Source organism: Aquila chrysaetos, chromosome 3 (assembly GCF_900496995.4).
Source record: "Aquila chrysaetos chrysaetos chromosome 3, bAquChr1.4, whole genome shotgun sequence".
Taxonomy (NCBI): domain Eukaryota; kingdom Metazoa; phylum Chordata; class Aves; order Accipitriformes; family Accipitridae; genus Aquila; species Aquila chrysaetos.
This window is the reverse complement of record NC_044006.1, coordinates 55744966-55771754: the sequence shown is the minus strand read 5'-3', so window position 1 is coordinate 55771754 and position 26789 is coordinate 55744966. Positions and strand designations below refer to the sequence as shown.

The 26789-nt window shown below is 36.1% G+C and overlaps 1 protein-coding gene across 5 annotated transcripts in view; it reads left to right on the top strand.

Moving 5' to 3' along the window:
- The window catches only part of MINDY3 (MINDY lysine 48 deubiquitinase 3), a 67825-nt gene that overhangs the window by 10985 nt on the left and 30051 nt on the right, over positions 1 to 26789 (top strand). For 2 of the 5 annotated variants that reach the window (XM_030008296.2, XM_041122140.1), the window contains exons 3-10: positions 628 to 685; positions 1139 to 1312; positions 5107 to 5158; positions 7084 to 7198; positions 7619 to 7692; positions 8147 to 8226; positions 14212 to 14282; positions 16474 to 16554. In XM_030008296.2, coding sequence (XP_029864156.1) covers positions 628 to 685; positions 1139 to 1312; positions 5107 to 5158; positions 7084 to 7198; positions 7619 to 7692; positions 8147 to 8226; positions 14212 to 14282; positions 16474 to 16554 — 705 coding nt within the window. Of the gene's footprint in view, positions 1 to 627; positions 686 to 1138; positions 1313 to 1343; positions 2195 to 5080; positions 5159 to 7083; positions 7199 to 7618; positions 7693 to 8146; positions 8227 to 14211; positions 14283 to 16473; positions 16555 to 26789 lie in introns of those variants that run through there. The other 3 variants (XM_030008298.2, XM_030008297.2, XM_041122142.1) reach the window with 3 other exon arrangements.

Sequence of the window (26789 nt, the reverse complement as noted above, 5' to 3'; positions counted from 1 at the left end):
TTTTAAGGTGCTGCAAATACCTGAAACAGCATCTAATAGAGTAATTAGAAAGACCAAGAGTCTGCTTCCCAAAATTTGTTCTTTCATTGTTCCTTCTCTGTAACTTAGAGCATGTCTTTTTTTTTTTTTTTTTTTTTAAATTGTAACATTAGTGTTGATGGAAAGCAAACCAGGGATATGGAGATGCATAGATTTTCTTTAACCTGATCTGCAAATTATGACTTGCAATGGTTAAAAGAGATGGGCTTTTTAACTACTAAAGGGGTTTGTCTGAGTGACTAGAGTTGTCTTGTACTACTCATCAGTTACATTGCAAAAATACTTGTGCCTCCATTACTGCAGTCCTGTAAGTCTGGAGGTGTTTATGTAAATACGCACTTTGTGTATTTGAAGCGTACTTGAGGTTCAAACTCAATAATGTTGAATGTAGTTGTGAGACCACGTTTGTAGTTAGTTTGAATGGGAAAAATCAGTAAGCAATGCAGGCTCAGGGTCTCTTACTGAATGATGAGCAGCTTGGAACCCTTCTAGTAACATGCAAAAATGCTTTGGTATAGAGCTTGTGACATAATGTAAAAGTTGGTGTTGTGTTGTATTTTAATATTATTTTATGCTTTGATAACAAAGGCATTCCTTTTGAAGAGGCTTTTTACCAGTGAAAAGTCTACTTGGAGAGACTGTCCAGGTAGTGTGACCTCTTTTTTTCTCTTTATTTTTTCTGTTTTAATTATTTGTAAAGCATGTCCTAGTACAAAGAATTTAAAATATTTTACACTTTGTTTAAGTGTGCTCCCATGCCATTTTATGAGGCATACAGTAGGTATGCTATGTGTGTCTCAACTTCCATTTGTGATGTCTGTGCCTGTCCATAGTACTTCTGTGTTCTATAAATATTTGATTGAAATCTATTATTAGGAAAGGGAATGGATTAGAAATCTTATTGAAAAACATTTTCTGAAGACAGCTTTATAATTCTTTGGTCCAGTATAGTGAAACAGCAATTAACGTTAATAATTAATAAGGTAAAAGTAATCAATTCAATTATTTAGATAACATTAATGTATAAAAAAGATACTAGTAGCTTATATAAAACACTGATACGCAACAATTGAGCTCATGTAGGTTTCTGATCTTTCAGAAGAGGAGCAGAAGAACCTTCTCTGTCATACATTATGTGATATTTTGGAAATGGCTTGCTCTGATAATTCTGAGTCGTACTCTCTGGCAACGTGGATAAGAGGAAAAACAACTGAAGAAACTGCTAGTATTTCTGAAAGTCCTGCAGAATCTAGTCGTCAAGAGGAACAACCTTGTAAGATGTATTTCTATACTAAATTACCCATCACTTAGTGAAGTATTACATTGTTTTTGAGGTGCCACTGCTTTTTATTATGTCATAGATGGGGGTTTAGCCTTTGTGATCCCATTAGCAACTGACGGATTTTTGTCTGTTGTAATTAGAGGCATTGATCCTTTTTGTTGAAAGGAATATGCTATCCATCACTGGAGTTCTAACATACATGTTTCTCTTGAATTTGAGCAATTTCCATAATCTTTTCAATTTTATTTTGTAATTTATTGGGACCTGATATGTCTTTAATTTGGAAAAATCTACATGCTTCCTAACACTGGAGGAATATTTTAATTTGTTGCTTGTTGCTTTATTTGAGAAGAGCTTTTGTAGGAAATTCTGCAAAGCTTTGTCTGTTCTAAAACATACTGGATCCCCTGTTATAGAGAAATAGGCTTTTTCCCTTTGTTAGATTCTATGCAGCACCAAAACAGCTTAATCAAATCACCTTCTAGTAGATTAACAGAACTTTTTTGTAGATTAGAATTTTTCAGTTACATGGTTTTTGCAAATGTCTTGATTCCTTCATTAGTTACTGACATCAAGGATCTAGTGAACATAGTGAACGTCTGTTGCACTAAGATATGGCATCCAGTCATACCTAACTGCTGCAGAGCCAGTGACATGGAAAGTTTGTCTGTGCACACATGATCATTGAGATGTGTATTTATTAATCTTTTAATAGGAGATATCTAACATGTTAAAAGATAAGCTTCTTTTTCTTTTAGTTTTTGTTCCCAATGTGTCCCTTAAGAAGTATGAAAAACTCTTCACATGCTTATAAAGGTGCCATCTTTTGATGGAAGGAATATGTTATTTGGCAGTTTGTGACCTAACTACAAAGTAAGAATTGTACAAGTAGATACATATGTGCACAGCTAGCTGTAGCAATTAGTAGTGCTGGAGCTCTTTATGTTACAAACCATCTCATCTGCTTCTATAAAATGCTCCATATGCTTTAGAAGGCTTAAAAAATAATAGTTAAAATCTTACTTAATTGAAAAAACAGAAGGTCACCACGTAAGAGTTCCAAAGCGAGCAGGGTTTTTTTTATTAAGAAAAAGTATTATACAGACAGCGGTATCTACAACTTTTGTGGTTTATTTAAAAAAAAAAAAATAATATAATCTTCCTTTGCAATATGATAATAAGGCAGTTGTAACTCTGAAACTCCTAATTTCCGTGGGTTTTCCAGTTGTCTCAAGCTCTTGCTCATATCATGAAGTTTCCTTTGAAGAAAAAGTGAAGCAGAACCTAGTTATCAATAGGCTTTTACTGTCCTGTTTATTAATATATGGCCTTATTCTAAAGAACTTTTAACTGTAGAAAATGTTCAGCAGAAAGTCTTTTTAAAGACACATTCAATTAATAATTACTCTCAACACTGACATTTAATGAACTAATCCATTCTATTATATATCTACATTTTTCATATTTCTGTACTAAGTCTACAAATTCTGCCTGACTTGTCCTTAATACCATAGAATGTGCTTAGGAAGAGCAGGTTACATTTACCATGAACAGTGTGCTTTTGTCATGAGCAGCGTTAATCTCTTTCATTGTTCATATTCTATGTTCCCTCCTAGACACTGAATGTACCTCTTGTATGTACTCTACAGTTCAAACAGTATTTTACCTTGTATGTATAATGCAGTACAGTTCCTGATTTAAGATACATTTGTTAGGTGGTGGGGTTTTTTTCCTTTCTGTCCTACTATTTAACTATAGACCAGCTTCTTGCCTGGTTAGGCTTGGGACAAAGATGTGGAGAGAAGGTATTGTTAATAATGCAGAGTTCTGTTACTGCTAGTGCGAAGGAATAAATTTATTTCTTGCTTGGTTGCTGTAATCAATAAAAATAGAAACAGGCATTGTCATAGTTGGTAGGACTTTAAGAGATGAGTTATGTGTGCGGGGGATTATTACAGGTACAATTCCACATGGCAGGCTACTGATATTTGGGAATTGATTATGGGAATATATTTATAGTAAACCCATGAAATATGATTAGACACAGCATGACAGTATCATTTTAAAGAGTTTCTATACAATTGTATTACTCATACAGCTCACGTTCTATTGCTGTTCATTCTTTTCCTCTCCACTAAGCACTGTCTTTATTTAGCCTTGTTTGGGTTATGTATAGCTACACTTCTCTTTAGGATTTCTACTTCTTTCCCTTTGTTTCAAATAGTAGTTCTCTTACCATTTCACTCTGTTCAGTAGTAACAGAATGAAACTGCCTATCATCCTGCTGTGTGAACAAAAGGTGGATTCGAGCACACTTACTGAATGCAATAGCATTTTTCATCTGCTTTTGTGGTGTATACAAGTGACTTGTTGTTGGCCATGCGTTGGCTGTAGTAGTGCAAGTTCCCAGGTTCAAAGATTGCTTTATATGATTTAGTCCCTCTAACTTTCTGCTTACAAAAGCATATGTTTGTGGAGCAGGGTTAGTTCCTGTAGCGTCTTCTGCAATTTAGATTCATTGTTTCATATTTTTAAAAATGGCTTAAAAATACATTTTCTCAAGTCTAGTTTTGCTCTTGGTAACCTGATTTTAGCAATTCCTTGTAGTTTTTCAAAGGCAAAACCTAACGCTCTTAACCCTACCGCTGCCTTATTTCTGAAGTAGAAAATGAAAGCGTTCTGTAGCTGGAGAATAAGTTGTATTTGCACATAGGCAAATTAAGTGCATCTTTTAAGATACAATCAGAAAGGGCATAAAAAGCCCTTTCTGGAATTCTTGTGGGAAGGATTGATCAGTAGTATTAGCCCTAATGGCTTCAGGTCTTTAATGAATTGTATGCAGTCAAATTCAGTAGCTAGATAATCAGACATTATTTAAATATTCAGCACTGTGGCCTTTATAAAAAAGCAGATCTGTTTTGTATATTATTCTACTAGCAGGAAGATAAAGTCCTTATAGACATAGAGGGCACTAAGGACTGCTACAGTCTTAATATTTGAATGCCTATAGAATTTGATAATTACACAACCGGTGAGTATAACTTCCTGTTGGTAAAAGAAAATTTGATTTTAAAAGTTCATTTCGTCTTGGTTTGGAAATGTTGTGAGGGGAGCAAAGGTATAAAGCCTATGTTGAACTTGGGAAGACACTAATGCTGTATTTTTTTTCTGTCTTGGACATGACGCTTATTTGAAAGGCTATTTATCCATTATTAAAAGAAAACAATGAAAATTTATTTAAAACAGGATGTGTAACATTATGTAGAATAATTCTACTCATTTGTTTGTAATAAATAAGCATTAAAAGGGAAAAAAAACCCTAAAACTTCAGTAACAGAAATGTACATTTGAAGAAAAAATACAGCTTACCTACATTGATAAAATGATCCAAATAATCATGCTTGCTTTTCTAGGAAATAATACTTCTTGTTGACCTGCAAAATTATACCTATAGTATGCACATGCTTGATGACTTTGTGACAGTCATGTTTTGTACAAAATCAACAGCTTAGTATTTGACAAATATTTTCAAGGCTATACACTCCAGTGGCCCTGTGCTTTTAATAAATTGATTAATCCAAATAGAAATGTTCTTACTAATTTGTATGGTGGAATCTTAATGTTGTGGTAAATTAGTTTGTACTAATCAGTTAAAAAACTTAAATGTCAAGGGAGGATTAAAAATTAAAAATATAATTAAAGCTTGAAAGTATACTAGCTTGCTGTGTGTATCTTGTGTCATTTTTTTGCCATGTGTAGTGCTGAAAAGTGTCTCTTGTGTATAGCTGCCTTGGCTGTCGAAGAGCTTGGCTTTGAGCGATTTCATGCATTAATTCAGTAAGTAATATGTTGGAACATTTAAAATACAATATTTTGAAGTTACACTAATATTCACAGCCCTGAAAGGGGTATCTTGAGGAACTTTGTGTGTGTTACGCATCAGGTTAAACTTGGATTTCAAGTTTTGGTTTGGGGGTTTTGGTGGTTTTTCTTTGCATTTTACCATTTAAAATGGAATATCATTTTGACCATAAGCATCAGGCTTTAAAATAAAACTGGAGCAATGTAATGTGCTAAATTAGCCAAATAACTTGTGCATTTCAAGTATATGAACACAGCTAATTAAGATTCATATTTAAGTTAAAGATGTTAATCATCAATATTTATACACAGTCTTCACAGGTGATTCTACCTGAAATACTTGATATATATACTGAGAAAAAATTGTCATCTAGTATTTTACCTGATTTGAGACAATGTAAGAAACATTTATAAAAACGTTTCATATACAAGACTGATTTTTGTTTCATACTTTGAACACTGTTCTCTTTTCAGGGTGTAAATATGCAGTTTACAGTTCTATTGAGTTTATCTTTAAACATAACAGCCTTTTATTTTCACAGTGCAGAGTAGTAATCATTGTACAGAGAAATCCCCAAAGAGGAAATAAAGAGCAACAGAATTTCAAAAAACACTTGAGATGGAAAATGTTGCTAATTAGAACTGAAAGAACTACTGCTTATTATATGATTAGTAATTATAGTTTTTTTTCTTTAAACCCATTGTCATATGAGGAAAGAAGAAAAAGGAGAATATAAAATCTTTGTAACCTTATCTGATCAAAACACTAATTTCCTGCCCTCCCCCTCCCTCCCACTCACCCCCGTGATCTTTGGACTTGTGGTACCCACTTCAGGTTTTTTCAGTCTTTCTCACTGGAAATCAGTGCTCTGGCATATGCCTTTCAAGCAAATTGAGTGATGGATTTCGGAACTGACTTTGCGTTGCATACCTTGTATGCCATGTATAGTCTGTTGATAATGAAAGGTGGTTTAAAAATCACAAGTGTTAGCCAGAGTAAACCCATCTATGGATATATTTTTGCAGATGTTTGTTTCTTTTTTAAACAAGACTTACTAAAAGTGTGCAAGAAATCAAAAAGAAAGTAATACACCTTATTTTGTGTAAGATAAGCAGAGAGTGTGATCTAGTTTGAATTACTTAATAAAAACTGATGTTCGTGTTCTGAAAAGCAGTATTTAGCTCTAAATATCCCAAGAAATAGAAAGTGTATTACTGCACTGGAATCTTGATGGATCTCTTCATTTTCTCTGGTTTTATTTTACTTTTTTTCTTTTTAAACTTGATCACCTGGTGTTACCTTATCATCCAGGCAGCAACCCTATTATACAACCAGCTAATCTCCCAAATGTTAATGTACCACTCATGTTTTTGAACAGTTTGCTTTTTCCAAAGCTAGAGTCTAACAAAATCAAATTCTCATGGGAAATGTAATAATGACTTTGAAAGCCTGAAAGATAGTCTTACCTGGTTAAGTGGAAGGTTTTTTTCTCCACTGTTCATGGACTGACTGTCTTTCAGAACACTATATAATGCAAACATTATTTTGGTGACATACAGTCTATTCGCAATTTCAGTAACAGTATTTTGTAGAATTACTGGTTCAAGCCACTCAGCTCTTTCAGAAGGGTATGTAACTTTATGGTTAGTGTTTGCATATAAAAACTGTTTATTTTTGCACATTGCTCCAAAATTATTTATCTTCTTCTGATGACTCTATGGCAGTTACAATAACTCCACAACAGCTGCTGTGTCATTCTGTATATAATACCAGATTTACTCTGCTTTTACTTGGACACATTCATGTTAGGTATTAGTAGTTCTTGTTTCTGCTTTGTGACACTATTCTAATGCTTCATCTAAATACAGTCTCCTTTTCTGTTGGGTTTTTTTCTATTTAGCAAACAAGCATTCAAAAGCTTCCCTGAACTGAAGGATGCAGTTTGGGATCAATATTCAGTGTGGACAAACAGATTTGGAGTATTGCTCTTCCTGTATTCTGTAATACTGACAAAGGTTTGTGGGTTGTTTGATGTTTTTGTGTGTCTGTGTGTTTTGTTTCTTCATTAAGAGAAAGTTTGATCATGTAAGCCTTTTTCTGTAAAAGGTGAACACTAAACTATTAAACTAAGTAAAGTGTAGATGAATGGATAGAACAGTATCTTCATTCATGTTGCAGTACATTTCCAGGATAAAAACTTGAAAAACTCGGTCTTTTTTTTTTTTTTTTTTGCCTTCTGATCTGTGAATATTACAGATTTTGGAAACATCCTTCCTTGTATATCCCTAACATCTCTTATCAAGAGAAAGAAGTGTGTTTAAGTATCAATTCATCTAAGAATATCAACCTCCTAATGTTTTACTCTTGCATTCTGTTGTTATAAATGTTGCAATTCATTCCTTAAGAGAGCAAAAACGTTTGTAATTTTTCTGTAGGGTATTGAAAACATCAAAAATGAAATTGAAGATGCAACTGAGCCATTGATAGATCCTGTTTACGGTCATGGAAGGTAAGCTGCAAAATATGGTTGTTACCACATAAAATAGATTAGTGGGCTAATTTTTTGTTTCTGTAACTGATCATTCTTTTAGGAAATTATTGACATTACGACAAAGATCCAATTACAACTTTATAATAGCTAAAAGCAACACTTAACATAGTGTGTCTTTGTCACTGCTTACTTGATTTAGTGCATCAGTTCTGAGGAAATGCTTCCGTTATTGCTGAATTTTCAAAGGAATAATTCTCAAATTCAGTGCTACATTTTTATATCAAGTTGGTTGAAAGAGTGGAGATCATATTAGCGTCACTGAATTACAAATACACGCTAATTAAAGGAACATAGAGAATGTCTGCTTAGCTGTTTGCATAATAGAATAATTTTTGCATTTGTTAGAGATAACCACTTTTTCAGAAATAAATTGTATGTTCCTGTTAATAGTTTATTTCTTTCTGTTATGTAGCCAAAGTTTGATTAACCTCCTGTTGACGGGGCATGCTGTTTCTAATGTGTGGGATGGAGACAGAGAATGTTCAGGAATGAGTAAGTTGTTTCTAGTTTATGCTTGTTCATAATTTCTATGCGCTCTGAGATGCTGACCTACAGATTTGGAATATGCTCTATTCCTGTTTTGATACTCTCCTTGTTTACTGTCCTTGGATTTAAGCAGACCTCAAATGGAAATAAAACATACTTGCACAAAAATTGCTGATGTTAATTATCAGTGAATACAGGATTGTCAGCTACAGGTTGAAATTATAAGATACCTGATGACCTGGATGATGGAAGGGAGTGCGCTCTCTGCAAGTTGGGAAGGTTGGTCAATACGCTGAAGACAGGGCCACTATTCAGAGCAGCCACATCAGGCTAGAGAAGTGGACTCATAGGAATCTCATAAAATTCACCAAAGTCCTCCATCTGGGATGGAATAAGCCCATGCAAATAGCACAGGGTAGCACTGACTGGCTAGGAAGCAGATTTGTAGAAAAGGACCTGAGGTCCTTGTGGGCAGTGCGTTGCAGGAATCATCAGTGTGTCCTTCTGACAAAGAAGGCCAGCTGCATCTTGGGATACATTAGGAGGAGGATAGCCAGCAGGTGGAGGGAAGTGATGGTTCTTTCCCTCTGTATGGCACTTGTGGGACCACCTCTGGAGTGGTGTGTCCAGTTTTGGGCTCCCCAGCACAGAAAAGACATTGACATAGCAGAGTGAACCCAGTGGAGGGCTACCAAGGTGATTAGGGGGCTTTTGTGGTTTTTGCATTTCATCTTAGAGAAGATAATCTGAAAGCAGGAGCACTTTGAATTCTGAAAGTGATTACATCCTCTCTCACTGCTGCAAAGTCCGTCTCAGGTTCATCAGCACGTTTTCTACAAGGATTTTCCATCATCTAAATAATCACTGCAAATACTGACTTGAACTGAGGTTCAAGACCTGATTCAAAATGCTCTGGTTTGAAAATGAACAAGTAGTTTAATCTCCTTTGAGGCTTTTTAACCTTCCACTTGATAGTGATTCCATACAGGCTGTACTTCAGCATCAGACTTCTCAGAATGTCGTTTGGATATTGTATCTAACTCTTCTCACCCCTATTTGGTAGACTTTTTATCAGGGCATCTAGATTCAATTATTGCAGTCTATTATTGATGAGCCTCTATTGGATGATTTTTTGATTTATTTTTTTTTTTTTGTCCTTCCTAGTGCATGCAAATTGATTACTAATTTGTTTCAAGACCCTTTGGAGGTTAAAGTCATCCTTTCTCCTGGGTTTTTCCTCTAGCTTTTGTTGTTGGTTTTGTTAGGTTTGGTACCCTGTGTTCCCTTTTCTAGTCTCCTGACACCTCCTTTATCTTTGATATGTAAGGTAATCATTAATGGTTCAGAGACTTATTTTGTCTAGCTACTTAAGTGTTACATAATGAATTTCATTAGGATTTGCAAACTTGAATACATCTGTCTTATTCACAGTTTTTTAGCCAATTTTGTTCTTTTTTTACAGCTGACATCATTATCTCGTTGTTAATATTGGGTATACGACATCATTTACCTTTTTGTGAATTAAAGCAAAGATGGCTTTGAATACTTGTATTTTCTTTGTATCATTTAATTTTGTGTTTTATCCGTCAATTCCTACCCTGATTCATGCTGCATGTACAGAACGTTTTTGTCATTTATGCCCCCTCTTTCTAACTGAAATTTTTTGTAATTAACCTTCCTAGTTTTATCTGTATGTTCTCTTCAGTATTTTTGATTTTCTCTTTTTGATTTTTAAATTATGATTTATCAATCTGAATTGTTAGATTGTGATCAAGCAATCTGAATTGTTCTTGCAGCTTTCCTTTACATTGGAATAATTTGCTGTTCTGCAATTTAATATATCTTTTTTTGAAATCTTGCAGTTAATTCTGTCATTTGTCTTTCAGATTATCTTTCTGGTAGACCTTATTCATTAGTTATCCAAGTTGGATTTTCTTCTTTTCTGAGAATACTGAACTCTCTTTGCACACAGTGATAATCCACGTTTAGGTTCTCAGTAAATTCTGCCCTCAAAATCCAGAACCAGAACTCCCATAGAAACATCTGTCTCTTCTTGGGGGGAGAGGAGGAGCGGAAAATAATCTTTAGTACATCTTAAGAGTCTGGTATTATGTGTCCTGTTAGTTTTTCACCAGTCAAATAATTGGATTTGACTGCTGTCGGTAGCCCTCCATTTTCTTCAAGTCTTTGGGATAATTATAGTCAAAACCAGCTTATTCACTGTCTTCAGTCTGTAATCAGTATCTGTTACAAAGTAATTTGTGTAGTCTATCGAAAAGGACGAAGAACAGCCTGTACTGTTCACAGCTTCTTAGGCAAGACTGAATTTTGGATACATTGTCACGTTTCCTTTATCTGTCAATCCTTTTTGTCATCTTTTCTTTTCTCCTTCAATCATTTCTCCTGCATTTTGACTCTCTTTGGCTGTAGCCTTCAGCTTCCTTTCTGCCAATGCGATGAGTTTCTCATGTAGAAGGGCTGCAGGTGTCAAAATAACAAGAACTAAATGTGTTTGCTGACTATTTTCTGAAGTTGGCTTTATGTATGTTTTTCTGGTTTGGTTACTGGTCACTTGCCTTAAATTCCTCTGGTCAAGTGACTACAAGTTGGAAGGTTTGACATTAGCATTGTACAGAGTTGATTGCCAGTGCTGCTTGATTTTTCCATGTGTAAACATAATGGAAAGAGATTTTGGGTACTTCTGTGATTAGGTGTAATCAGTAGGTGAAGTTCCGAAACTGGGGCGTGGAAAGGTATCCCTGAGCATGGGGGAAAGGTGGTGCTAAGGAACTGCAGAAAGCAATAGATGGATGTGGCTCATGGCGTATTTGCAGGTGCAGCAATGAAGCAACAGTGAGAAGATTCAGCCACAATGCAGGAGCAGGAAAAGTGCTAGATAGGTGATGCTGTTATCATAAGTAAACACATTTACTAAATTGAATTTTCAAAATGGCACTTGCCTTATGGTTTTATTCAGAAGTTACGTAAAGCCATTTACGTCTTGTTCAACTGTTTAGATAAGCAATTTTTAATTAATAAGTAAATCTTTAAAATTATTTTAAAACCCTATTAAAGGTACTGTCAGTGATTTTTATCAGTGACAAAGAACATACTGAATTACAAACTTGAGGAATTACCAGGTAGTTTACAGATTATACTCAGAGCTCTGACTCTTACAGTATTGCATATTTTCCAGATAGGGTAGGAGTTATTAACTGGAATTGTTCTTGGCCACCACTGGTACAAATACCAGTGAAATGATCCCTCTTCTTTGACTATGTACATATTCCCCTTTAAACCTTTCTTATTCTAATCTCTTGTCTTGCCACAGTAATCCACAGTAGGAAGATACAGGGAGGTAGATTTTTTTTTTTGTTGCCTTTTTTAAAGACTGTCATTCTTACGCGAAGTGTAGTAATTTAGTATGAATACAAATAATGCTGTAATTACATTTTCCAAGTAGTGCCAAGAATTCGTGGTGTTTCATGTTGTCACTAGGTGGCAGTATTCTGATACGGTTGGTAACTGTCCTTACATTTAAAAACCATCCTTAAGTCTGGGCCTGATTTGTTTTTTAAAGGCTCCAGTTTTCTCCCTTTTTAGAAATTTGAATACTTTGAAAAAGTGCTTTTCAAAAAAGGAGAAACTAACTTTCAGACCAGAGGCATACATATTGATTTTCTTAGATGATCTTTGGTGTTATCAGATCTCTTCCAGGGGTGTTTTTTTCTTCCTGTGGGGTGAGGATATTCACAGGGATTAACTTTGATTTAGGGCACCTAGTGTCCGTTTGTTTCCTTGTAAGTCATCTGTGAGTGATTTTTGCTTTTGTGTCTGTCTTCTCTGTTGACTAATTCTGAAGGAGGCATGGGTAGACAGTGACTACAAGCTAAAGTTAACCTAATAGCTTTCAGATACACAATCAGTGTAGCTTGACTACTAGCTATTCAGGATATTCACACTCTGTGGCTACTGTCGTAGCCAGGATCCCAGCTCTCTCTAGTTATCAGTTAGAGTTCTCATCTAGTTATCTGTCAGGGGAATAAAATACTTAATAATCTGATTTTTTTTTTCCTGAATAATTTTCTGAATAGTAAGTATTATTTATATGTTACTTTATTATTCTGTTCCAAGTATCAGCTTCTAAATCTGAAGCCTTTGTTTAGCAGACTGAACTTTACATTGATTTTTGTTAATGATTTTTAAGAAATACATGTGATGTGTTTAAAATTATTTCTTTAATGTACTATTGCTTACTTCTGCCATTTGTTTCCTTTCACTGCACATATAAATGTGCTATTTCTGAACAATAGCCATTCCCTAGTTTGAAGGATTCTTCAGTAGTTTTTTGAATTGGGCTAGCTCTCTTGCCCTCAGCTCAAAGAAAAGATGAATTGTCTCAGCGTATGGCAATTTATAGCAACACAGCTATAAGTCACTGAGATAATGGGGTTCTGCAAAGTATTATCTATGCACCCCCAAATGTTTTAATTCCAAGCAGGTTTGAAGATAATCCTTGAAAGCACAGTTTCAGATCAAAGAACACTGCACTGCAAAGACAGCCTTTTAATACGTATAGCTGACAACTCTAAGGAAGGAGTTGTACTTCCAGACCACAAAGGTAGTGAACAAGCTAGTGTTTGTAAGTTTTTTGGGTTTGGTTTTTTGGAGTTGGGGGTTTTTTTGCTTAACATTAGAGGAAAAAGTTAAGCCATTACTATAATAACTGTTCTGTGCTGTTGCAAAATTCAGTGAGGTAAACTTGGAAGTTGGTGAAGGGAGCATGGCATACCATGCCTAGTGCCGTGAGTTACAATGAAATGCAGAGTTGATTTCTGGAAGCCGGAAATCTTTTAAATTTAGAACAGTTTCTTTCACTTGCTATGGTCCTGAAGCTTTAGCCCGTGGATAAAGACATTATAGTTTTATGCTGTTGTACATGAATGATCAATGTTAAAAAATATAGTTGAGACTTAGTGTTTTAGAGGGAACTTTCAAATACAAAAGTCAATGTTCTCTGAAAAAAGGAAATACAGGGCTTGTTAAATTGATCATGGTGTATGTTCCCATGTATATTTGCAGGATCAGGTATGTGCTGCTTTTTGTTTAGGCAATGTTTGGGGACCTAGCAGAGCTCTTCCAAGTAGACAGTACTTGCACTGTTGAGAAGATGTATATGTAAGCCCAGAGCTTCTTCAAATGCTTATGATTATAACTAGTTTCTAAGCTTGAATTTTGAAGTACTTTCTCATTCTTTATTAGAGAGCCTCAAATAAGGCTCTGTAAGTGTTCTTCCAATCAGTAGTACATAAATATTTCAGTTATTCCTGACAGCTCTGTGTGTTTGAGAGCTGTATGATACATTAAGTGGAAGTCAGTACAGAAAATCAAACTGAGTGAATGCTTTCTTTCCTAGTAACAAAACTATTATTGGCAAAATTATGTTTTATTATTTAGAATGTGAAATGATTAAGAGAAATATGGCCAGGCAACTCTGGGGAAAAAAAAAAAGGGGGGGGGGGGGCAAAAAAGAAAAAAGGGAGGAAGGAAAGAAAAATACATATATGCATATATACTTTTTTCCCTCCTTCAAGATAGCTGGTTTTTTCTTATATTTTTCTGAGAATACTTTTGATGTAAGTTACAAGTGCTTCATCTACTAAATCCAACAACTTTTGAAAAGAAGCTATGAACAGCAAACTTTTAAACCATCCCTTTGGCTCTTCTTATTTTATAGAGAGGGAAATTATTAAACCTTGAGTTCAGGGGTAGTATGCTAAAGTACACCGACTGAGGACGTGACCCACAGATTTCAAAGGCAGAAGGTTGGCTATTGTTTTTTGACTATACCTTGATGATTTGCCATTGTTGCTAAAACTGCATGACTTTTACAACTGTTGTTACTTGACCAATTTTGAAAGTAAGAAAAAATGGCTTAAAAGAGGCTTCGCAGATTTTTCTTGAATAAATTTTCTGTTTTGTTTTGAACAGAACTTCTTGGTATACATAAACAGGCAACAGTAGGCTTTTTGACATTGATGGAGTCTCTGAGATATTGTAAGGTAAGCTGTTTTCTACTGTATTGGGTTTGCATGGCAAGGTTTTGGTAGCGGGGGGGCTACAGGAGTGGCTTCTGTGAGAAGCTGCTGGAAGCTTCCCCTGTGTCTGACACAGCCAATGCCAGCCGGCTCCAAGACGGACCCACCACTGGCCAAGGCCGAGCCCATCAGCAACAGTGGTGGTGTCTCCTCTGGGATAACCTATTTCAGAAGGGAAAAAAATTGCACAATAGAAACTGCAGCCACTAGAGAGGAGTGAGAACACGTAAGAGTAACAACCCTGCAGGCACCAAGGTCAGTGAAGGAGGGGGAGGAGGTGCTCCAGGTGCTTGAGCAGAGATTCCCCTGCAGCCCTTGGGGAAGACCACGGTGAGGCAGGCTGTCCCCCTGCAGCCCAGGGAGGTCCACGGTGGAGCAGATAGCCACCTGCAGCCCGTGGTGGACCCCACGCCAGAGCAGGTGGATGCCCGAAGGAGGCTGTGACCCTGTGGGAAGCCCGTGCTGGAGCAGGCTCCTGGCAGGACCTGTGGCCCCGTGGAAAGAGGAGCTAACGCTGGAGCAGGACTTGTGACCCTGCAGGGGACCCACGCTGCAGCACTCTGTTCCTGAAGGACTGCACCTGTGGAAGGGACCCGCACTGGAGCAGGAGGAGTGTGAGGAGTCCTGCCCCTGAGGAGGAAGGAGGAACTGATGGCAACCCCCATTCCCCATCCCCCTGCACCGCTGGCGGGGGAAGACGTAGAGAAAATCGGGAGTGGAGTTGAGCCTGGGAGGAAGTGAGGGGTGGGCGGAAGGTGTTTTAAGATTTGGTTTTATTTCTCATGATCCTGCTCGGATTTGATTGGTAATAAACTAAACTAATTTCCCCAAGTCAGTCTGTTTTGTCCGTGACAGTAATTGGTTGAGTGATCTCTCCCTGTCCTTATCTCGACTCACGAGCCTTTCCTTACATCTTCCCTCCCCTGTCCAGCTGAGGAGGGGCAGTGACAGAGGGGCTTTGGTGAGCGCCTGGTGTCCAGCTAGGGTCAACCCACCACATCTACATAATTTAAAATTTTTTCTTTCATTAAGGTGTTGTGGGCTTCTTTGACAGTATTACTGAAAGCTTCACTGTGTACAATCGGAGATATGAAAGAACTTTCAAAGTATGCTCAAATTAAACCTGAGGATAATACCATATTAAATCAGATACATGATAAAATTGTTAAATGCATCTTATTGAGTAAATGTTGTTTGATGCTATTTACGTTAGAACTTTACTGTACCAGTTTAATATAGCTAGTTAGAAGCTTATGTTTTTACTAAAATAATGCTTAATGCAAGTTATGTAGATGGTTATAAAACTGTGAAGTCCCAAAGTGGCTTGCAGTTTTATTGTTCTCTTTTTATGCTATCACTGTCTTCCATTTAAAACAAATAGCCATAAGTAAAAATGGTAAAACTACTACTAAGTAAATGTATTCTAAATATAATATATTGAAGACCTAAAAGTTACTGTCTGTGAACATCTGAAAATAACTGAAATGCAACCTAGTCCATATTGTTTCTTCGTGTTGTGACACAGAATTTCTTGATTTAAAGTTTTTATTTGAGAAATTTTGTGCTTTACAAATACTGCTTTTGAAACAGCATTAATACTCAATTTCAAAAGGCTTTTTGGTTGTTCCTTGCTTTCTTTTCAATCTATTGAATTCCTTTAATGTAGCTCAAGATTAAAAAGGATTATGTAGTTTGCAGTACATTGGTGTATTGACTATAACTAACTGTCCCTTCATTTATTAAATATATGCCAATTCTGAACTGATTCATCCCAAACCAGCTAATAAGTCAAGTGGACTTCTACCTCATTTAGCATTTGATTATAGTATTGTTAAGCATAGGAGTACTTACTCATGTGCAGTGTTTGCAGCATGTCTCCTGGGTTGAAGTAAGGGATATTGTTGATATTACAATCTCACTGATGTCTTATGTCAGTTAATTATCACAAGCTATGTTGTTTTCCAAGTCAAACAGGAATCAGTGATCAAAATTAGAATCCAAGTATTTTACATGGTTTTGTCATTTTATTGAACGTTTTATATTAGTTTTCAGAGCAGTTGGGACTCCACTAACTGAATTGTCATTAAATTCATCATTCAACTAGATGAGTTTTCTGGGCTTGCTTTGTGTTTCTGATTTTGTTATACCTTTTTAGGTTGGCTCCTATTTGAAATCTCCAAAATTTCCCATTTGGATACTTGGCAGTGAAACACACCTCACAGTCTTTTTTGCCAAGGTATGTTAGATGTAATTTTTGGTAACCTCAGGCAGATAAACACCACATAAATTCAAAGTTCAGATCTTGCTACAATGTGAGTTTCATGTGGCTTTAATGTAAAAATGTAGTCACCAAACCTTTTAATTAAGCCTTCCCTCAAAGGCAGAGTTTTTCACATGGTTTAATGATATCTTATAAATTTTAGTCAAGTCTTTTGGTTCTAGCTTAATTTATTGGGCTGGGGGAGGGTATGCTTTGGAATACCATAATTGGCATAAGTACTGTCTTAAATTTCTATAGTGCAAGAGAGATACAAAAAGGAAATAGTTATGTGTAGGTACCTGTTAGCTCCCTGACAGTACTTTCACAATTTTTAATCTGTAACCATAGTTTGTTGTTCTAGATAAAAAATAGATATCAGGACTGTTACTATAATTCCTTATATTTATTCTACCAGATATGTACTGTAATCTGTGAAACATACAAAATGCTTTTGAGAGGAGTTCTCAGTTTAAAATCTTAGACCAAGTTTTCTGAGGAGACAGTTTCTGTTTCTTTAGTTGAAGATTGTAAGTTGTTTTCCTTATTTTTTTTATTTCTGTAGAACACTTCTTTCTGATTAAAAATATTTATTGAAACTTTTAGTACTTACTAGTACATTTATTAGTACTTATTAGGAATGAACTTTCCTGTACTTAATATCTCGCAAATGAATGAATATTTTAGGTACACATTTTGAAAATAAGTACTAGAACATATGACAAAGTTAAAGCCATAATTTCTTGAGCTGTTGAATATCCTTAAGGAAAATGGCCTAATCTTTAAAAAAAGGACACAAAACCTAAGGTTTTTCTTATAAAAACAAACGAACCAACCCCCACAATACATTGCAAGTTTATGTGTAGCAGTATTTTTTTATCTTTAAACTTAAATTTAAAAATCCTTTAAATTAATTAGTCTGTGTTGCGCATTGAATATTTTTTTGCAGATTCTGATGCAAATGCTATAGTAGAACTTCCCTGAATCCCCTGTGCCTGATAAATGCTCTTTCTTCCCTACTCCATGGTAATAGAAAAATTGTTACCCTCCTTTGAATGTTTGTTTTCTGCCTTACTCTCTCCCCAGTCTTTCCTAGTAAAATTTTTTTTATTTCAATTTTGAAATTTTATGCACAATTTTTCTGAATTATACCATCGAAGTCGGTACTTTGTCGTATAGAGAGCAGTCTGATGCAAATAGGCATAATCACTCCATTATACAAGTCAAGTGTAGCTGTTCAGAATGTTATTACACCTTCTAATGTTTTTTGTCTACAGTGACCATTTCCAGGTAGAAATCCATTTCTAATGCTCTTCTTTTAGGAAGTTGAGGGCTGTTTGCTGGGTTTAAAGTAACTGGGCATCAACATCTGGTGCCTCCAATACAGCCTTGTTCCTCTTTCTTCATTGAACTCCGCTTAGGCTGTGGAAAGCTTCACCTTGTGATTAATACCTCAGGAACTAAAAAGCAGGAGAAGGAAGCAACACGGGCTTGGCAAATAATTTCCTAGAAATTTTTTTGATGAAAAGAAGCAGGAGGTGAAGGTGTATAAAAGTTCTGAGAGTCCTTGAATTTGAATGTCTGACCTCACCCTTTCTAAAGTAAAGGTTGCTGAGCATTTCAGGTGGAGCAGAGATGTCAGCTACAGTGGAAATATGAATCATGGCAGCAATCCATTATTTTATCAATTGAAGCTACATGCCAAAAACTACAGGAAGAAAGTTCCTGTATTCATTGCCAATGATTAGTCAGCAAGTTGTTTAAGTAGTGTGTGTAGTTGTCTAGATGGTGCTTGATACTGAGGATGTAACTTCTAGCTTGATAATGAGTTTGACTATATGAAAAAGAAATCTTCTGAATGGAAAGAGCAAAATGGACTGTAGAGCCAAAAGCAGTGCAGATTAAGTTTGAAAAAACCAAATACAGCTTTAATTCTTTCAAGCTGCATATGATTTACAGGAGCCTAAATGCCTATGTATAAATAGAAGAACATTAGGCAATTTTTAAGCAGAGTAGTAGTCACTTTTGTCATTAGCTGAGTAAATGGGCCTAGAAACGTAGAAAAAGCCGGCCTTCCTAGGCTATTTTCACTATGGACAAGCAGCACGGGGAAATTAGGGAACGGGACAGAATTTTCGTTGCTATTTTGAGGACTTTTCTTGAGCATGGAGGTTCAACAAGTAAAAGGTTTTACTCAAATTCTGCATACCACCTTACTCAAAGAAAGTTGGCTGCTGTTCTTTAGTACTTGGGTGTTTCACTCAGATTTTTACATTTGATGTGGAGTACAGCTATAAACATTGTTCTCTTAACTGTGGAATGAACGATCATCCACCTTGCTTTTCTATCTCAGAACATTTTGAATTAAATACTATAGACACGTATTGCTGTCTGCCAGAATATATTTACATTACTCTAAATGTGGACCATTCTGCTGTAGCTGTGACTTTCAGAGAAATGTTTTTTAGTCATACTTTCTAAAATAAATAAATCTGTCCATAGCTGCCATTCCAAAACTTTCCACATTTTCAGTGGATTTTAATGAATGGGCAAAATGCAGCACAGCATCTTTGGGCTGAAGATCACGCTCACAGCTTAAAGTGAAAATAAAAAAAATTAACTAAAGCATGTAATTTGCCTTAAATTCTCTTGTAACTGCTGCTGCATGAAATAGCCTTAAACAGTGACAGCTGAGTCAATTCCTAGTTTTATCAAAAGTCTACCAGTGGATCAGCAGTTTCCCCCATTACTAAAATAATAGAAATTTTATTCTGTCTGCATGGACTTTATCTCCACATCTTGATTGTCAAAACTCATTTGGTATGTATGGCAACGTTATCAATCTCATTTTACTACAAGGAATTGGAGGTAGAAAGAAATAACTTGAAGAAATAATTCCTTCCTTAAACCAACAGTTTTGATGGAAGCACATTTTATTGAAGAGAGTATCAGTAGTTTTTTCTTCCTGGGACTTAGCTCACCTGTCGCCAGCCTAACAGTTATTTACATTTAGATGTTTCAGAGGCAACCATGCAGACACAACAAGTTGAAATGCAGTGGATAGTCTTCTATACAAAACATGGAAACATGAGAATACTCATCACTATGTTTTGATCCACTATCATCCACTTCAGTGGAAGTGTTCTTTCTAGATGAAAGAAAATAGAATCTGGAAACATCTGAAATGAAGCTTCACCTGACATCTTCCATATTTTAATTTCTAAGGTAGACTGTATTGAGCAAAAATAGTACAGCTTGGTCTGCAGATGAGTATGTAATGAAGTTGGAAAGGACATACAAACATCTGTATTACCTAAATAGTTAGTTCTTCAGAACTGATACTTACATGTATCATAATAGAGCTGAAAAAACTTGTTGTGAATAGCTGGGAGGGGGGACAAATGTTAGTAGGGAACCATAATTAGTACCAGCGTGTTTTTTTCTTTCAATTACAGCTGTGTGTGTTTAAGGCCAGAAAGTTGCTTAATGCTCAGCAATCCAAATTTAACATTTACTGAAGAAGTAAGGGTGGCTATTACTCGTAGTGGTGATAGACTCTGCATTTGCAACAAGGTAGATCTTCCCTGAAAAGTGAGTATGTAGGTTCTTCACAGGCAACTAAATCCAAGAAGCCATCATTTCTGCCTCTCCCTGCCCTCCCTTCCTTTCAGTGAATAAGAAAACTTCCAAATGGCCTCAGGCCAACAAAAACAAACAAGGAGGCTTTCATCTGACACACTAAGTATCCCTGCATGCTCTGTCAGATGGTGCTAAGGCAAATAGACAGTATTGTAAATGTCCTCTAAAAATCAACTTTAAAGTTATGGTTTGTTTTTGGTTTTGTTTTGGTTTGTTTTTTTTTTTTAATGTAGGGAAAAGAGAGAGTGAGAAGGGGCAGCTCTGAATTACTTACTGTAGGGATAAGGCTGTGATGCTCTGGATCAAATGCTGTATGGTCAGTTCTTTGTTATTTTTATGATATTCATAATGTGGGAAGTTATGACAAGCTGAGACTATTCAGAACTTTAAGGAATGTCAAAGTGCAGTCAGACAGTGTATAAAAGAATACCAACAGATTGAAATGTTACGTGAAATATAACAAGAAAATGTTTCAGTGCAAACAATAGGAAGCACAACAGCAGATTAATAGCTGCTTTCTAAATACAATCTGCTGACATGCAAATTCACAGGGTCTGGAATTTTGAATTCAGACTCTTTGAAGGTGAAAACACAGCATGGAATGAGTGTCTGTCTGGTGACTTCAGGTGATTGAAACTGTCCATGGGGAGACTTCGGAGCTGTGTAAGTTTTTCAGAAACTCCCTTGGTCTGTTCCCCTGTCTTGGAGCACACAGGCCACAACAGAATCGACTATCCATGTTCAGTTACAGCATTGTAGCATTCATAGTCTTGAAGAATCAGATAAGCAGAGGAAAGTCCTCACTGAGACATCTGAATAAGTTACAAATTACTGTTTTTCAAGGAAAGTGTGCTTGTTCTGCTGTGTTGGGACTGTACTTATGGTTTCAGATGACATTTATTTATTTTTCTAACTTTGATCACTGTAACCTGTTCTACATATTCTCAGGGCCTTTCTTCAGCATCCTTGATAGTATTGTCTCTCAGAAGAAAGAACATTCACTTCTCTTCCTAAACAATCTTTTTCAACAAAGTTCAACAGAGGGACACCTGAGCAAACACTGACATTGCTATAGGAGATCCTGAATTTGGGTCAGTGGTGTTTACCAGAACTGGGCTAAGGGGGAGTGTTACCGGGTACAGCATTTAATCTCAGAACACCAACAGAGAATGTCAATGGCCATGAAAGAAAATAAGGTGCATGTGTAAAAATTCAACCATTACTAGTATGTGTCAACAACTCTGGTATCTGCAAAAGTAACCTATGTATATCCAAATAAATTATACTTATCCTTTAACTTAGGAACTTTTCTACTTTGGGAAGGTAGTGAAAAATATCTACACCCTTCCTTCTGTTTTTTGCTCCCATGACTGGTGAATGCAGGTAATCAAATTTTGAAAAAGTCTTTCTTCATCAGAGAAGAAATCAAAATTGGATTTTGTGGAATTCCACTTCAGGAAATGGTTACAGAGTGTGTGGTTTCAGAGTCTTTAGTTTCTGTGAGTAAGTGGAATTCATTCTGGTTGGGACAGTCTGGATATCTAATAGAAAGAATATAGATGTGTGAGGCAACTGCAGAAATAACTTCTCGGCTAAAGTAGGGTTTAAATTTTCTGTGTGCTGATTAAGAGCAGGGAGACAAATGCTGCTCTGTTCTTGACAATAGCTCCGACATGGCTAAATCAGCAGTGAATCTTCAAGTATTTCTATTAGGTGTTAATTTAAGAGCTCTTTTCTGAGGGAAGAGACCCCTTTAAAATGAATGTTAGAGCAGGGTGTTTCCTGTGGGATCTGTGGGCCCCCAAAGAGCATTGAAGTTACTCTACTGGTTGGTTTAAGCTTCATAGTGTAAATGCTATTGCTAAATGAATTTAAATTGTTCTGAGTAACGCAGTAGTTCATAAGGGTTGCTTTGTCCAAATAAGTTTCCTAGCAGAAAAGCCAACTTTGAGGTCTCATAGTTGGCAGGGGGCACCTCAAAATAAAATTCTTCTGTAAGGTATCTACCCTGTTCTAGCTTTGCGAGATCACAGAGCATAACTATGAAACCTTATTCTGCCCTTTGTGGGTCTGCTCCAATTTTACTTCCAGATGAATTTGTTCCTACTACAGATGTGTGTTTCTCTCTATAAACAGGCACTTCTGGGCAGTTTCTTTGTTTATTGTTTGTTTGGGAGGCATTCTATGGGAAAACCTGTGCTTTTGTCATTCATGTAAGTGACTTTCACACCACGATTTATCCAAGTAGCTTCTAGATTTTGTCTAAACTTTTCATTGTAGTAAGAGACTTTATATGTGATACATCAGTGTATGGTGGCATATTTGTTTTTAATGAAATAAGTTCATGACATCAATTTACCCAAAGTCATGGTGGCTCTATTTTCTCTAAAGATAACAAACCTGGAGTACTGTCATTTATGAAGTGTCTGTATTTCTATTTCTCTTTTTTTTTTTTTTTTTTTTTTCTTTCATTAGAAATGTAGTTTTGGCTTTAAGTGGAGGTAGCTTTAATGAGAAACTTCAGCCATCATACGATTTTTGGCTTTGGTCAGGAGAAACATTTCTGTCTCCTTTTATTTTCCTGTTTCCCACATTGTTGGAATGAGCAGTCAGCTGTGATAGCTGCAAAGAAAAATTGGATCTCTCTGTCTCCTTAGTTTTTGATGGTCTGTACTTCAACTGTACTAAAAGAATTTTTAAATACTGGAGAAACCAAAGCGCCTCATAGTGGCTATACCAAGTTTCGACAGGACATGGTCTTTTTCATGTCTAGCACAAGGTTTGGGAAGGAAGAAAAGGTTGTGAAGAAGCCAGGTATACCCCCTCCAGGTCAAGAGTTAAAGAACTAATTCAGGTTTTGCCATGTCCCTAACATCCTTTCAGGCCTGCAAAGTGTCTTGGAGAACTCTGGACTTCCAAGAAGAGCAGAGATATCCAGAGGATAACAGAAAGATTGAGCGGGAAGATTGAGGTATACATGTCTGTCGTTGGCAAGTGGGGCTGATCTGCAGAGCTAGACAGTTAGGGCTCATAGATCATTGTGCCATAAGAAATCCAGTAATAGATGTTGCAGAGGCCAAATCATATTCTAGTGCGGTGGACTGGAAATGCTGTAATTACGACATACATTATTACATGCTAAATCAAAGAGAGTCAAGAGACTGTACTAAAGTTTTCAGGATTTTAGTGGGCCTGACTTGAATTTTCTGGTTTTGGGGTTGGTGATACAGGATCATCACTCCATCTTCCAGAGTCAGGTAGGACTCTAGTTACTCAGGATTTTGGGGTCTTTCAGGTATTATTAGAAGGATGGAGTGTGGTCTGAGTCCCTGCCACACAGTTATAAAGAGGCCTTGAAGTGGAGATCCAGCTATACAGATTTTATTTTTTTAGCCTAGTACAGTAACTAAAAATGTTGAGCTAGGAAGAGAAAGTCATAACCATAGGATCTAAGGTCACATGATTGACTTTTATCAAGACTGGAGTACAATAATAAACCCATACATGTTGAGGGAATTGCATGTGAAAAGTGTTAAAGAGCATTCTGGTGGTCTTCCAGTTCCTGAGGTTGGGTGGTAAAGAAGTTGATGTCTTTTGAACACTGGAGAAATGAATCTTTGGGCAGTGGTAGGTATTTTGACAATTTGTGGCAAAAACTCTGAAGTGAGAACATCTAGGTTAAGGTCCTGTAATGCTTGTATTGCTTTTCTCAGAAGAGCTGTACGTCCCATAATAATGAGTAGCAATTATGAGGACTTAGTGTTCGGATCACAAAGAGGTAACGTAGTCATGAGGTTTTGCATTACTTGTTCTTAAAATTGAGACATAGAAATTGTAATGTAGAGGTCATTAAATTGAAAGACATAAGACTCTGAATGTTAATCTAATCAATTATTTGGGATTTACCATCCTAAAATAATTGTATTCACTGTGTTTACCCCAACTCTCTGACTAACTTCAGCCATTTAGTCATATTTATATGTTCTCTAAAGTTTTAGAAAATTTTTTACATTCATCCCATTATATACAGCTTTCAGAATGATCATTTAAGGACATTGTTCATGGTTGGCTGATATAGACCATGAAATGTAATTGTATATGCCCCTAAGCAAATAAGCAAATTACTTCCTTTTGGGAAAAGACTTCTTGTCCATCTGTATTCTTTCAGAGGGGGAGGTTCAGTTTTTATATATGAAGTAGTTGAGAGTACAGCTGCTTAGATGATATAACTTTTCATGTGTGTGTTTGAGTTGTTTCAATTTTTGTGTCACTGAATTCTTTCTGGTGGAATGTTACACATTTTGATACTGTTTTGTGCTGAGGTAAATGAGAGAATGATTTTGTACTGACTCCTTGCATCCAGTTTCCAAGCCTAGATGAAAACTTGTAAAATGGGGTGTAGGGAGTAGTTCTAGCAGTTCCAATAGGAACTTTTGATCCAGAAAAATTTAGATCTAAAAATTGAAAATAAAACACTACCACTTGTTGCATGAGATGCCCTTTGAAATGAAGGATGGAAGGAGGGATGAAAGAAGGAAGGAAAGCAAGCCAGCACAAGGAAGAGAACCTTTTGTAGATCCACAAATGAAAAATGAAGGAATTTCCCATGAACTGCTAAGCTCTCAATTTAATATATTGTAGGAGCACTTCTGAATTGGAAAACTTACAAAGAAAATACACTTAAGTAATGACCATGAAGATCACATTGACCATTTTTAGAAAAATTGTATTCCTTAATCATTTCAAGTCTTTTTTAAATACAATTAGGAAGAAAAGTGATTCTAGTAGTCATATATTTATTCACTTTTCTAACTCGCTAGTTACTTTCAAAATGTATACTGTTACTTTCAATTTGCTGAGTTTGCATTTCAGTTGGTTAAGAAACAAACTTTTGTCTGATTTTTAAAGATTAGCAGTAGGCTGTGGGAACATATTTGAGACTAATGTGCAGTCATTTCCATGAAACAATATTTTGACTATAACTTCAATGGTACATTGTTTCTGAAAGTTAGTTAGCTATATTTTTAGTGGAATAGATTGTGAATATGTAAAGCACCTGTTGTGAAAAATGCACAAAGCAGCATGGTGGGTCATTTACTGTCCATTTGTAGGCAGAGCAGTCCTGAGGAGTATTTTTTCCTTTTCCTCGTATTAGAATGAATGACTTTCATATATAAACTGAAACTGGGGACTGGAAGGTAATGGATTGGGTCCTACCCTGTAAGAGTACTTACATCTAGAAGGAATTCTAGCCTCCTGTTTCAGGAAGGAGGGTATGAGCAACATCTAGTTTGTATGTATGTTAGCCTATCAAATGAAAGGCTGATTTTTAAAGAAACATGTTTTAGTTTTTTCTTTCTTAGTATATGCAGAGTGGCTTGCAAATAGTAAGCGCATCAAAGACATTGCTAAATGCAATTTTATAAGTCACTGTATCAAGTAAATGCTGAAAGTCAACATACTGCATAGAAACAAAGGCTAAGAACATTATTGTATCATTCTGTATCCCTTTTAGGTGTGAAACCAATGTTGGTTCCAGCTATATTTGATACAATAGCGAAGACATTGGGCCCGAGTCATCACATGACGGGTAGATATTCTGTTTTTCAAATTTGGAGGAATAGGCATCCTGGCTCATTGTTAAATATGATGAATAAATTGATAGAGTTTTTAATAGTATTGCAATTTTAAAATATCAACCACATTGATATTTACAGAAATGTGTTGCATAAAAAAATGTTATTCCTAATTCCAAATCAAGTGAAAAACTAAATGCTGATGGCTTTTTACTCCATCATTTGCTGCTTCTGCTAGTCAGGTGCCCTGGCCTTTCCAGGTACAAGTCCTACTCAATTCTGCCACAATTATTCTGTTTTCAGCTATATTAAATAGTGAAGTATTGTTTATGCTATAGCTCAGATAGCAATGCAATAGGATACAGCCATCCAGTGAGTACTGACCTGAAGTTTTTTTAAACACACCTTTTTTAATGTAATGTGCTCTTGTATGTTGCATTACTGGTTGTTTTTTTCTGCTGGTCACAAAGCATATCTGCCTTGCTTAATGGATCAACATTTACCAGTTGCTTTCTTGATTCTGCATTTGGCACATGCTATGTTTGCAGCTATTCCAGTATACTGGTAATGTTCTGAAATTAGGTGTTGTTTATATCTATATCTTTGCATAATTGATTTACAGACCCCTTCCTTCTTTTGGGTCATTTCTACTGAATATTATACAGCACAACTTAGAATCCTTCCAGTGTCTGATGACTTCCAAGTTGTGTATGCGTTAATGGTTAGCTCACAGTAGAACTTGGCCTGAAAAGCAGGCCAAGTTCAAAAGAAACTTCAAAAGCCCTTTTCTCATTTGCATGTTTATACCTTGGCTTTTTAGTGCTCAAAATTATTTTACACATTAGCTTTCTGCATGTATTTGGATATTTTTCAAATTTCCCCAAAATAATACTACTACCCTTTTTATTTGAGACCTCTTCATAGTGGAGCAGGTATTATTACACCCTAACCAATTTGTAGTTCATTCAGTATTTGTGAGTAGATGGAGGGGAGAGGCAT